The sequence below is a fragment of the Thunnus thynnus genome, chromosome 12, assembly GCF_963924715.1.
Source record: "Thunnus thynnus chromosome 12, fThuThy2.1, whole genome shotgun sequence".
Lineage (NCBI taxonomy): Eukaryota > Metazoa > Chordata > Actinopteri > Scombriformes > Scombridae > Thunnus > Thunnus thynnus.
The window spans coordinates 6,582,156-6,594,094 of NC_089528.1; the positions used below are offsets into that span (position 1 = coordinate 6,582,156).

General features: G+C 39.4%; 1 protein-coding gene across 1 annotated transcript; it reads left to right on the forward strand.

Moving 5' to 3' along the window:
• Positions 1-1,330: 1,330 nt before the first annotated feature.
• Positions 1,331-11,565, forward strand: urod (uroporphyrinogen decarboxylase). Its single transcript, XM_067604996.1, has 10 exons — positions 1,331-1,518; positions 2,916-3,028; positions 3,213-3,292; positions 4,086-4,148; positions 5,538-5,735; positions 5,956-6,117; positions 8,318-8,452; positions 8,922-9,022; positions 9,669-9,735; positions 10,226-11,565. The coding sequence occupies exons 1-10, from the start codon at positions 1,496-1,498 to the stop codon at positions 10,388-10,390; spliced, it is 1,107 nt and encodes a 368-aa protein (XP_067461097.1). The 5' UTR covers positions 1,331-1,495; the 3' UTR covers positions 10,391-11,565.
• The last annotated feature ends 374 nt before the right edge of the window (positions 11,566-11,939 follow it).

Genomic DNA, 11,939 nt, shown 5'->3' on the forward strand with positions numbered 1-11,939 from the left:
CGTTCGAGACTGGCCAATAGAGACGTGTCTTACGTCTTTCAGCGTAGGTCCCACCCATGAGATTCAGCTCAACAGCAAACAAGACCTTTGAAATTGCAAACAAAATTTTTTGATTTGCATTTTATTCACAAATTTATTTGACACTTTTTGATTGCAGTGTTGATAGTTTTGCTGTCAAATTTATTTTTTGATTGCAAACCTATTCTGTTTGATTTCATAATAATGGACACAAAACTATGTCCACAGAATGAGTGGGTTGTGAAAAATTGTCTCTTCCTACACCCACACTTCTGCATCCAAACCTTCCCGTACAGGCTGGAGCAGACGCCAAGTTCTTAGGACGTGTAGAAGGTGGTAAGTCCTGTCAAATTCAGGCCCTCCTGACTCATCAGGAAGAGCTGGCGGTCCAGCCCCAAACCACCAGCCCTCCTCAGCAGTGCCCGTGCTGTATCCCCCCAGCAGATATCAGCATGGTACAGCAGTCTAAGAGCCACCTGGAGTCTACAGGCTGCGAGCCTGCTCTCAAGGTCCACCAGTAACTGCGCCCCCTCCTGTACAGACAGATATAGGACTTCAGCCATAAGCCAGTGATGATGAGAAAAGATAGATCCTGATGATCTACAGAAGGAGGTTACATGATGCCACCAGCTTGTTTATAATCAGCGTCCTCTGAAACTTTGGGGGGAAGCCATTTCCATTTTGCCACTTTGGAGACTGCCTTAGGTAGGTCCTCCTCCCAGTTCTTCTTGAGCCAGCCCTACAAGTCTAAGTACACCCCTAGCACCTTAATTCCCCTCTGACTCCATTGTAGTCCCCCGGCAACTGTGCTGCCCCTCCCTCCCCATGAACCATACAACAGTGCCTCGCCCTTTGCCCAGTTAACTTTGGTGGAGGATGCCTTTTCATATGTCTGTAAACTGCTCTCTAAGGCCTGAATATCTTGCCTATTTCTCACCAAGACTGAGACATCATCCTCATAAGCTGAGACAACCACAGGGAGAGCCCCCTCGCCTACCCACCACCACCGGGCTTCACCACCCTCACCTCTCGCAATTTATTAAACAACAGAGGGAGAAGGGGCTCAAAAGAACTTCTGTGTGTCTGCAAAATACTCAGATACATCTACATTATTTTTGTTTTTGTTTTTGACAGAAAACTGTCTAGCTCTTCAAAAGAATAGATCCCCCCTCACCTACCTGGTTGAAGGAAGTAAGAAAGAAAGAAAGAAAGAAAGAAAGAAAGAAAGAAAGAAAGAAAGAAAGAAAGAAAGAAAGAAAGAAATGATTCGTATTAGGCTAAGTGTTTTATTTTGAAACCATAACTCGTTTCCTGGCCTGGTCACGTGATCGTCCAACATGGCCGCGCCTTGGAGCGAGTTATGAGTTATGCAGGCGAGTTTAAATGACAGTTGAAGAGCTGCAGGTCGCGACAGACATCCTCAGAGAGAGACAGCGGAGCGCCTGAGAAACCCTGAGACCTCCTCAGCCCTGCCGACATGAGTAAGGCCGACTTAATCCTGTAAGTAGCTCTGTTTTCAGCCTGTATCACAGTATCGAAGTAAGGAGAGCATTTTGGCTGCTCGCTGTCAAAACGTAGTGAGGTCATGAAACTTGCCTGTGTCATTCTTATGAAAACAGTTCCTCATAGACAATGAATTCAATCTACCATCATGTTCACCGTTTATAATCCTATTCTCACAAAAAACAGTAACAATTCCCAGTCATTAATACTGCGTATTATATCTGATAACGCGCTCTTCTTTCCTTTGTGGAGAACTCCCCTTTGAAAACCATCATTTTACTGCTCTCTTGCTCTGTGTTGAAGTGTGTTCCCCTTTCAACATGAATTACTGGCTTTTTCCGAATAAATTGGGTCTCCTAGTAAAATTCGGCATATAAATGATGCACTTAGAGTACTTAGTTCCCTTAAAATAACATATATTATTTTGGTGAAGTGTGCCTTTTAGGGAGAAAACACATATTGTTGCAACAATAAATTTGCAGTATTGTTAACTGGGTTTGGTAAAGTGGATGAGAACCAAAATAAAGAGTGCATCACATTGTTTTCTGAGTGATTCCAGTTAAACACCAAGACTGCCACTATACTTAAATCATGATACACTTTATATGGTATATATACTTTTTTAAAAAAATATTTTGACTGAAGAGTCTGACAGCAGTTCTGCGTATTTAATCTATCATATATCCATCCTAAGTCCTAGAAGTCAACTGAATTAAAGTTTGAGTAAAGTTAACATAATTGGTTTTGTTTGGAGGTTGCAGTGGTCTGCATTGACAATCATTGTAAAACACTTTATAATAGTCCAGCCAACAGTTAGATTTATGTCAAACTGTGAATTTCAGTCCGCTTGTGATGTAGCCATCACGCTGATACATCCACAGCAGCCTTTCATTCAACCGTTTTTTCTGCTGCTGGCAGGTGATAAGAGAGCCCAGGAGTGTTATCTCTCATAATCAACCAACTCCTCAGCTCAATGCCCAGTATTGCTGGGGAGGTGGATGTCTGTGTTTTAGATAACAGAACTGTGCTAAGTTATTGTAGACCCCAGGATCGTGGATTTATGGCAGCACTCTCAAAGAAAGGGGGAAATGCATTTAGGCCCAAAACAGAGCCGAGTTTGAAATTTGGAAAATCTGCCATATCAGACAATCAGTCAGAAATATAATTTGTTTAGCCTTGCTGCATGTGAAAGCCATAATCTGCAGCTTTTTAGACAAATCAATTAGCTCTACAGTATAAAAGTGTGTTGAAATGAGTGTGAACAATGAAGTTAAAATAATCCTGTATGTTCCCACTGAACCATGCTCAGCTTCTGTAAATCTTTGTTTGATGCAACATTTCTTAAAGAGCTACACAAAACAATGTTAAACCTATGTAGCTGTTTTTCCTTCCAGCCCCAAAGACTTCCCTCAGCTCCAGAATGACACATTCCTACGAGCAGCACGAGGAGAGGAAACTGAACATGTCCCAGTCTGGTGTATGAGACAGGCTGGAAGATACCTACCAGGTACTGTGATCAGCACTTCTCTCTTTTTGCTCCTCCAATACATTTTTTTCTCAGCCATACCAAATTCAAAAGCTTTCTTTGAATCATCCTTATTGTTTGTTTTTCAAATTCAAATATCATTAAACAGTGCAATTTCAGAACCAAATAGACAGTTGTTTCACGTTTTGTTGAATCTAATCTGCAGAGTTTCGTGAGGCCAGAGCAGGGAAGGACTTCTTTGAGACATGTCGGTCACCAGAGGCCTGCTGTGAGCTCACGTTGCAGGTATAACATTGTTTTTAAACTTCATATGAAAATTCACATACAGTATGAATCATTTTTTGAAATATCTTCAGACTGTTGACCTCTAAGACAGTAGTGTTAGCCTAACAAGATTTTCAGCTAGCTCCTGCATGCAAATATACATTGTAAATCTAATTAGACTTATTTAAAGGTGCAGTGTGTAGGATTTAGTGGCATCTAGTGGTGAGGTTGCAGATTGCAACCAACTGAAAATGGTACTCAATTCTACACACTGCTCCTTTAACCACTAAACCTGAAAAAAAAAGTTTCTGAATGTTCAGAAGCTCTTAAACTATTTTGAGACAATTTCAAATGTTGTAGCATGCTGAGCTGATGATGATCATCTAAAATCCATTACTACAAGACAGCAAACCACCAGTGCAATAAAACAAACAAACAAACAAAAAAAAGATCTTAATGTGTGTTTACTTTAGTTTTATACTGTCAAAAAACACATTTACATCACAGTTAACTCATTTTGATGCCACTTGCCACAATTTATTTTTATTACTTAATATTAGCCCCAACATGCAAATAACCACTGAAAATTAATTTAAAACGCTGAATAGATTAATGCACTTTTTAAGATACTTCCAAGTAGTGTCATATTGTGTTGAGATGATGGAGGTATAATTAAATATAATGAGTCCAACAAATGACAAACCACACAAATACATTTTTATGTAAGTTATTTCATTTCTTGTTTTGTTTTTTTTTGTTTTTTTAAATTAAAAAAAAAAAAATTTAAATGTACTCCTTTCTTTCCCACTTTCAGCCTCTTAGACGTTTTCCGTTTGATGCTGCCATCATCTTCTCTGACATCCTAGTTGTCCCACAGGTAAGGACAACAGTACAACAGTCTCATTGTTTAACATGTTCATCACACTTATTGTCTGTGATAACGGTGGGGTAAGTGTAAGTGGGGTAAAATAGTGGTCAGTTATAACATTGACTTTGTCATTTAAAAACGGATTTGTCTGTGGAGCATTTTAGCCTCTATTAGCTTGTGTTTGTTTTACAGCACAGAGATTAAGACCCCATTTACACCTGGTATCAACATGTGATCTGTATCTTGATACATTATCTGGATAATGATATCCGATCCGTGGGTCTTTGCATTACACCTGATGTTAAAATGTGTTCTCGTTATCTCAGTTGTGCCCGCAGTGTGATCAGATCTCAGTATGCAAATAGACATCCCAGGTCAAGGGAGGTAATGCCATGAATTGACCTCATTCACCTCTAAATCTCGTTTTGCCACATCCACTACTAGTAGCTTTTAACGAGCTTGCTTAATCAAGCAGGAAGAGGCGGAGCTACGTGACCTTTCAACTTGCTGGACCGATTTTTTTATTTATTTTTTTCTTATGAATACCATCATGCTGTTCGGGTAACATTAACACCTGGCTGGGATCCAATCACAATGCAAGCCTGGACACCTCCAAATGTGTTCCAAGAGCATTTATACCTGCGTTCACATGTGTTTTTTCTAATGCAGATAACCTACCTTAGATATAGAATGCATTTTAATGCCAGGTGTAAGAGGAGTATTAAAGAGTGAGTATTGGACTTGTAGTCATCAGGTGGGCAGAAACACAACTCCACAGTGACAACAACTCTAGGCAATTTTTTGCCAATATGTTATCCATATCCACTCAATTAGCTAAGCCTATGAGGTGGCTGTTTATCTGTCAGCTTGTTCTGATGGTTTTTCTGCCCCCTAGTGGACAAAAAGTGATTAATACACATTTAATGGCATTTTACTGGACATACAAGCAGTCAGCTTAGCTGTTAACTGATGAGATACTGGACGCCAAAATCATCTGTATGAAAACCTGTATATGATTATTACTGATATTTTGCTGGGTTTGGTATGTTTGATCATCTTTAATTAAAAAAAGTCATCAATTTAATACACGGTGTTGAAATGTCAGACTCTAATTTGCGTGAAAGTAAGAGTAATGGGTGTCAAGTTGAGATGAGATGATGAGTATAGAGAATCTCGTTTGATCCCAAAGATAAACCAGCTATGAAGAGTTATTTGTTTCTTGTGTTAATTTCTGAAAATACAGGCTATAAAGTTAAAAAAAACTTTTTTGTATGATTTCTTGTGATCTCAGGACAGTTTCTTTATAAACATGTTGCACTATGTCTCTCCATCTGTATCAAATCTGTTGATCTCTTTGTGTGTCTTAATCCATTCTCGTGCTCATCTTCCTCCCTTCAGGCTCTGGGGATGGATGTCCAGATGGTGGCAGGTAAAGGTCCTACTTTCCCAGAGCCCCTGAAGGAGCCAGAAGACCTGCAGCGTCTGCGGGCGAAAGTGGACGTGGGCAAGGAGCTGGGCTACGTTTTCAAAGCCATCACTCTGACCAGACACAAGATTGAGGGCAAAGTGCCGCTCATAGGATTCACTGGAGCTCCGGTGAGAGATGACAGACACAGTCAAAGATGTTTTGGAAAGCATGCGTAGGTGTTCTGGAAGCTGAGATGCATTAAACAGTTAGAAATTGTTTGAGATGAATTGTAATGCTGCCATAGTACAAACTACAATGACCTTAATTCTTTGCATCTTTGAGTTTGAAAGTATCATTCTCAGAAGCTTATAATTAACATATTCAGTTTCTCTCTGTGTCCCTCCACAGTGGACGCTGATGTCCTACATGATAGAAGGCGGAGGCTCTAACACCCACTCCAAGGCGAAGCGTTGGCTGTACCGGCACCCAGAGGCCAGCCACATGCTGCTGAAGATGCTGACGGATGTGATAGTGGAGTATCTGCTGGGACAGGTGGCAGCTGGAGCCCAGGTCAGACCACTGCCTTCAACACTGCACTTACTAAATGTTTTAAACATGCATTAACACCCTTTAGAAATTCTTGATTTAGAGTTTCCTGTACTTTTTAAACTGACTTGAACTGAGTGCAGACTCAGCAGGGTAAAGGTGCAGCCAGAACAGATTTTGCTCCCTGTTCATTTCTAAGCAGAAGGGCGGGGTGGGGGTGTGTGGGAGGTGATATATTTGCTTCTGGTCAGAATTGACTGGCCTCTTTCACTTTGCACAGAGTTCAATCTGACTGAACTTTGACACATGAAATTACAAGCCTCTCCAATGTCCAGCTGATCGGAGCGAGGGGGCAGGATTCTCACTCAGGAAATATTGATTGTTAATATCATTGCTTTTAGAACAGCACAGTGAAATAACATGAGCAGCAGAGAGACATAGAGGAACAGAGGTTAATCACAGTAACATGTTTAACAAGTTCTATAAGCTGTAAATTTACAACTCTAGGGTCTGCGGCTGTTAGCCTGTTTTTGGCAACACTCATCACAGTTAACAGTATCAACAGTTATAACTTCTCCTATTAAGCCACATTTTATATTATTACGACCGTGTGTCACTATAATGTCATTCACTGTCTGTTTATTCACCAGTATACACTTATTGTGTTAAAGTTGGTGACAAATACATCAATAAAGACTTATATCTGCTTACAACTACATTATAGTGTATTATAAACCATTTATCAATGTTCATATAGTGCTAATAAAGGCTGAATAGGGACTTCACCACATGAATACATTTTGCGAGACAAGATCTGGTGTGATCACACATTGTCAATCTAACCTCAGTACATGCAGTGACTTTTTCGTCTCAAATTTCCCCCTGATTGAGCCGTTAGTCTTTACTTTTCTCATGTTGTAAAAATACAGGTTTTCTTTTTTCCCCACCACATACTGACGCATCACACCTCATTATCAAGGCGGTAACCAGATGATGGGCTAACAGTTGGTTCACTCCTTAAATACGATGCCTTTGATGCTGTGTGAACAGATGAGCAGTCAGCCTCTGCTATAATTCACTACATGAAAAGCTGAACATAATGTGTTTTTTTTTTTTTTTGTAATCTGACCAGTCATGAAGTGCACTTTTTGTGGTTTGTAGGGAGCTTATAGTTACAACCACAACACGATAGAAAAAGTGTTGAAAGCCTGGCAGAATGTATGAGTCAGACCTGAGAGATTCAGTATGCAGCACAGTGTGGAGAGTATTTCAGAGTCGGACATAAATACGATCTGCTGATGGTGGCAGCTGCAGCACACACTCCTTATGGAAACAAACCTGCTTCTCGGTATCAGCACAAAATATGTTTGAGGCAGCATTCTTTTTGTTTTCCTCCCCCTCAAATAAGTTGAGAACAGCCTGAGAGGGAAAAACTGCATTATTACACAAAGTCTGGGCAGTGTCATATGAGCAAAGTACGCTGCCATTTTCTACTGCAGTTTTCAGTATTTGGGGCAGCAGAGAGTCTGTCCTTCATTGTGGGCTGGGATGCAGGTCCCCATATTCTGCTTGACCTCTGACCTTCCTGCAGAGGAGTGTGAGAAATGAATGATTATTATTTAATGGTGAACAGTAGCTGGGATAAAATATAATGTGTACAACTACCTCATTGTATGAATGTGTAATACTTATTTTATTTTTTTCAGATTTTTATTCATTTTATTTTTATTCATTATTGTCTTGTTTTTATTGATTCCCTTAGTGTTCTTACTGCTGCTTTTTCATTGTACTGCATACAATGACAGTAAAGTGTCTTATGTCTGCTACACACACACACACATACATATATATTAAATTAATTAAAACATTAAGGAAAAGAATAACAAAAAGAAATCCTACTGAGATTGTTTAAATCAAAGTGAATCACATAGATGTTGAATGTAGAGAGGTCAAATCAGCAGCCGTTGTTCTCCTTCTACTCTTTGAATAACATGAATTTGAGATGGGGGTTACCAGACAGAAAAGTTTCATTGTTTTCCTCTTATTAGCCTTAATTTGCCGTAATTTTACAACAGTACATTAGAAAATTAAAGTGTTTTAAGATTATGCCTCAGCTTTCTATTCCTCCGTGTTTATGAGTTGTTCAGTTGTTCATCATTGTCACAAGGTAAAAGGTCTCCCTCTGAGAAACATGTCTTTCCTCTGCTGTGTGTCTGGTCTCCAGGCTCTGCAGGTGTTTGAGTCCCACGCTGGTATTTTGGGTCCAGTGGAGTTTAAAGACTTCTCTCTGCCTTACCTTCGAGACATCGCTCGCCGCGTCAAAGATAAACTCAAGGAGGACGGACAGGACGTCCCTATGGTGAGAGACAGAAAATAATCAATGTGTGCACCCATACATGTAAACATGCTTTCATTCACACATATATGTATGTACACATTAAGACTTGTACACTAAAACTGTAGAACATTTTCACATTTTCACGTTTCTTCACAGATAATAATGTACACCTGCACATCACCTTCCTGTTTCCTGCAAACGAGTCGATTTATTTATATATCTGTTGTATTATTCAGTTCATTCTCTTGTTATAATTACCTGCTATATTAGTTTCTATACTCTGTTCTATTCTCGTTGTCACTCTGTTGCTTCAACAGTTTCCCAGGAGGGATCATTAGAGATTCATCCAGTCTGATGGAAATCACTGTTACACTTTATAACCAGTAGATGGCAGCATTTCACCAAAGATGGATCATGCTGATCTGGGCAAAACTTCTCTCAAAAATCTGTTAATTTAACTTTCATCTGTGTGTGTGTGTGTGTGTTTCAGATTGTGTTTGCAAAGGATGCTCACTACGGTCTAGAGGATCTGTCTCAGTCTCATTATGAGGTGGTCGGTCTGGACTGGACTATTGACCCACGATCAGCAAGGTAACATGCACACAGAGCTATGTTGACTTTACTACTCACATCTTCCCAATAATTATGTAAAAAGTTGTCTTGTTTCTAAACTGTCAGCATGGCCCAAAAAACTTCTGTTGCAACTCTTCCACACCAAAGTTGTTTTTAAAAATGCCCAAATTTGTCAAAGCTGTTTAAATTTCAACCACAGCTGGTTCTTCCTGTTTTAGTTTGTGAAATTTGAAGCATTAAAACATCTCTGGAATGTCAACATGAATAGAAAAGCTGTAGCCTCTTGAAAATCCAGTGTCATTGTCAGACAGCAAAAAAATGGGCTTGAAGCTAAGTTGAACTGAATGTATCTCAGGGATGTAGCCAGCTGTAGCTGTAATCACAGACCATACTGTCCTGTTTTCCTGAGGAGCAGGTTAACCATTACTGACCTCTCCCTCGTCCCTGGTTTGTCACTCTGTGCAGGATTTAAGTCAACAAACATCCGTGTTTCTTGGTCTGCTCATTAAATACTTAACCTGTTGGTTAAAAGATTACTGTGTGTGTGTGTGTGTGTGTGTGTGTGTGTGTGTGTGTGTGTGTGTGTGTGTGTGTGTGTGTGTGTGTGTGTGTGTGTGTGTGTGTGTGTGTGTGTGTGTGTGTGTGTGTGTGTGTGTGTATTCAGGGAGCGCACAGGAGGGAAGGTTAGCCTGCAGGGAAACATGGACCCTTGTGCTCTCTACGCTCCAAAGGTAACCACCACTCCCACCTTGGATAAGACTTTCTCTTACTCACTTTTTTTATGTTTAGTTTGTTTGTCTGTATATGTTTAAGTATGTGTTGTTGTGTTTACTGTTTGTTTTGTGCTAAAAAATAAAGAAAGAAGAAATTATTAATGGAAAAATGAGAAAGCATCAGTGATCTTCTGATCCACCAGAACTGCTGCCAGTTGTGAAACTCTTCACATTTCTCAAAATTCTTCTTCTGCTGCTGCTATTTTCAGCGTCCTGCATACATGCTGTGATTCCTATTCTAATCCCACTGGATTTCCAATGTAGATTTGAAGTGCCGTAACTTATTTTGACAAACTTTTGTTTACACACAGTATGAAAGTTTATAAGTCTTTGCCAAAAGTTCATAAAAGTGTTCATCCTCTGACCCAGTTTTCAGCTAAAAGTATCTCTTGAAAATATGCTAAAGCATATTAGTATTGAATGATTTCTGTCCATCCTCTTTCTTTAGGATCGTATTTCAGGCATCGTGAAGAAGATGGTGGAGGGTTTCGGCACAAGGGGCTACATTGCCAACCTGGGCCACGGCCTTTACCCCGACATGGACCCGGAGAACGTCGGCGCCTTTGTCGAAGCTGTGCACCAACACTCAAAACGGATGATCAAACAAATGTAAAGATTAATCCTGTCTGCCTGTGTGTAAGCCAAACAAAACTGATGTTAATGATGATACAATGTATAATAATGCATTATTTTATTAAAAACTGTTAAAAGTTGTAAGTTATTGGTGTTTGAAAATTTACTCCCATAGATTTAGTTGTAGAGTTGTACATTTTCACAATGGGCTTCGGTAAGAGGCTGGTGATGAACCATGGGCAAGGAGGAAACAAATGGTAAAAACAATGTCTTGATATTTAATACATGACACACAAAAAACCATGTTACATTCACATAAATTCCCTACATTCTTGTCCAGTGTAGACTTTCAGGATAAACAAGATGTTGGTTTTTCTAAGACAAGATTTTCTATTAATCTGAAATATCTTGATCTGACCAGGAGTGGATTATATGTTTGGATTGGAAACTGTTGACCTCATTCTTGCAAATACATGTACATGTACAAACACATCTGAAGTTGTAAGAGATCCTATTTGTATTCATATTAGATCTGTTCAGTAATGGTGGAAAACAGCGTTGACTTGTAGATTAAAAATATTCATTTAGACATTTGTCATCCAATCAAACTCAGCATTATGTTACATTGCATCGTCAATCAAAACCGAGCTCTTCATCAGTACGAGTAGCTTCTTTGTCAAAGGTTCTACAGATTGTGCTGTGAAGAACTAAAGGATACAAACAAACTTCTGTGAAAACAAAAGCTGGTGATTTGGCAAAGGAGTTTCAGCAAGGGACACACTACTGCAGTTATATAATCAGTTTTTTAAGGGAAAATGTCAGCACACAGCAGTTGATCATTCCATCCCACATCTTAACAGTGAACAAATCCCCCGCCAGATCTCAGCATGAACAGTTTTATTTTTACCGCAGTGGATAGAAATTCTAAGAAAAACACAATGTACGAGAAAATGCCTTAATGCTGTTTTTCTCTTTGTTTTTCACTCTACATCTGTTTGTATCCTTTTTTATTTCATCAACTCAGACTTGTAGAAAAAGTGACTTTTGAAGTGAATTACATTGTAATCATCCTGGGAGCTTGCATCTAATTTGCAGTTAACCACTATATTAAGGCGTACAAATGTGCATATTTGGCTATTTTTTTTCCATAGTATTAATTTTTAGTCAAATTGATGTTGCTTTGTATTTTAAATAAAGTTATACACATTTACTGTCGTTTTCTGATCATCTTTAATATTTTAAAGTGTATACTGATGTTGGATTAGATTTCCTTTCCACTCAAAGACCAACACACTCAACTAGAACATCTGGCTTATGCTTTTTAGATTTATTTTCCTGTGATAGCTCAGCCACTGAGCTTTGAGCAGGGTGTTAATTCGTCTTTATGCTGTGAAACTCAGAGAGAGTGGGCATGACGTCAACATAAACCAAGTTCTACAGCATTAGTGGGTTTTTAGCCATGCTAGGAATGTAGCTCTAGAGGTGGCAAGGTTGTTGTCCACCACTTTGGTTCGACAACTATTGGATGAATTGCCATGAAAGTTTGTACAGACATTCATGGTGCCCAGAGGATGAATCCCACTGACTTT

What these genes read in the sequence shown, in the direction of transcription:
- urod (XM_067604996.1), top strand. Translation starts at nt 1,496, where the DNA reads ATGAGTAAGGCCGACTTAATCCT. An exon ending in GGCTGGAAGATACCTACCAG is followed by an intron (nt 3,029 to 3,212) that starts GTACTGTGATCA and finishes TCTAATCTGCAG; the next exon opens with AGTTTCGTGAGGCCAGAGCA. An exon ending in AGGTGGCAGCTGGAGCCCAG is followed by an intron (nt 6,118 to 8,317) that starts GTCAGACCACTG and finishes TCTGGTCTCCAG; the next exon opens with GCTCTGCAGGTGTTTGAGTC.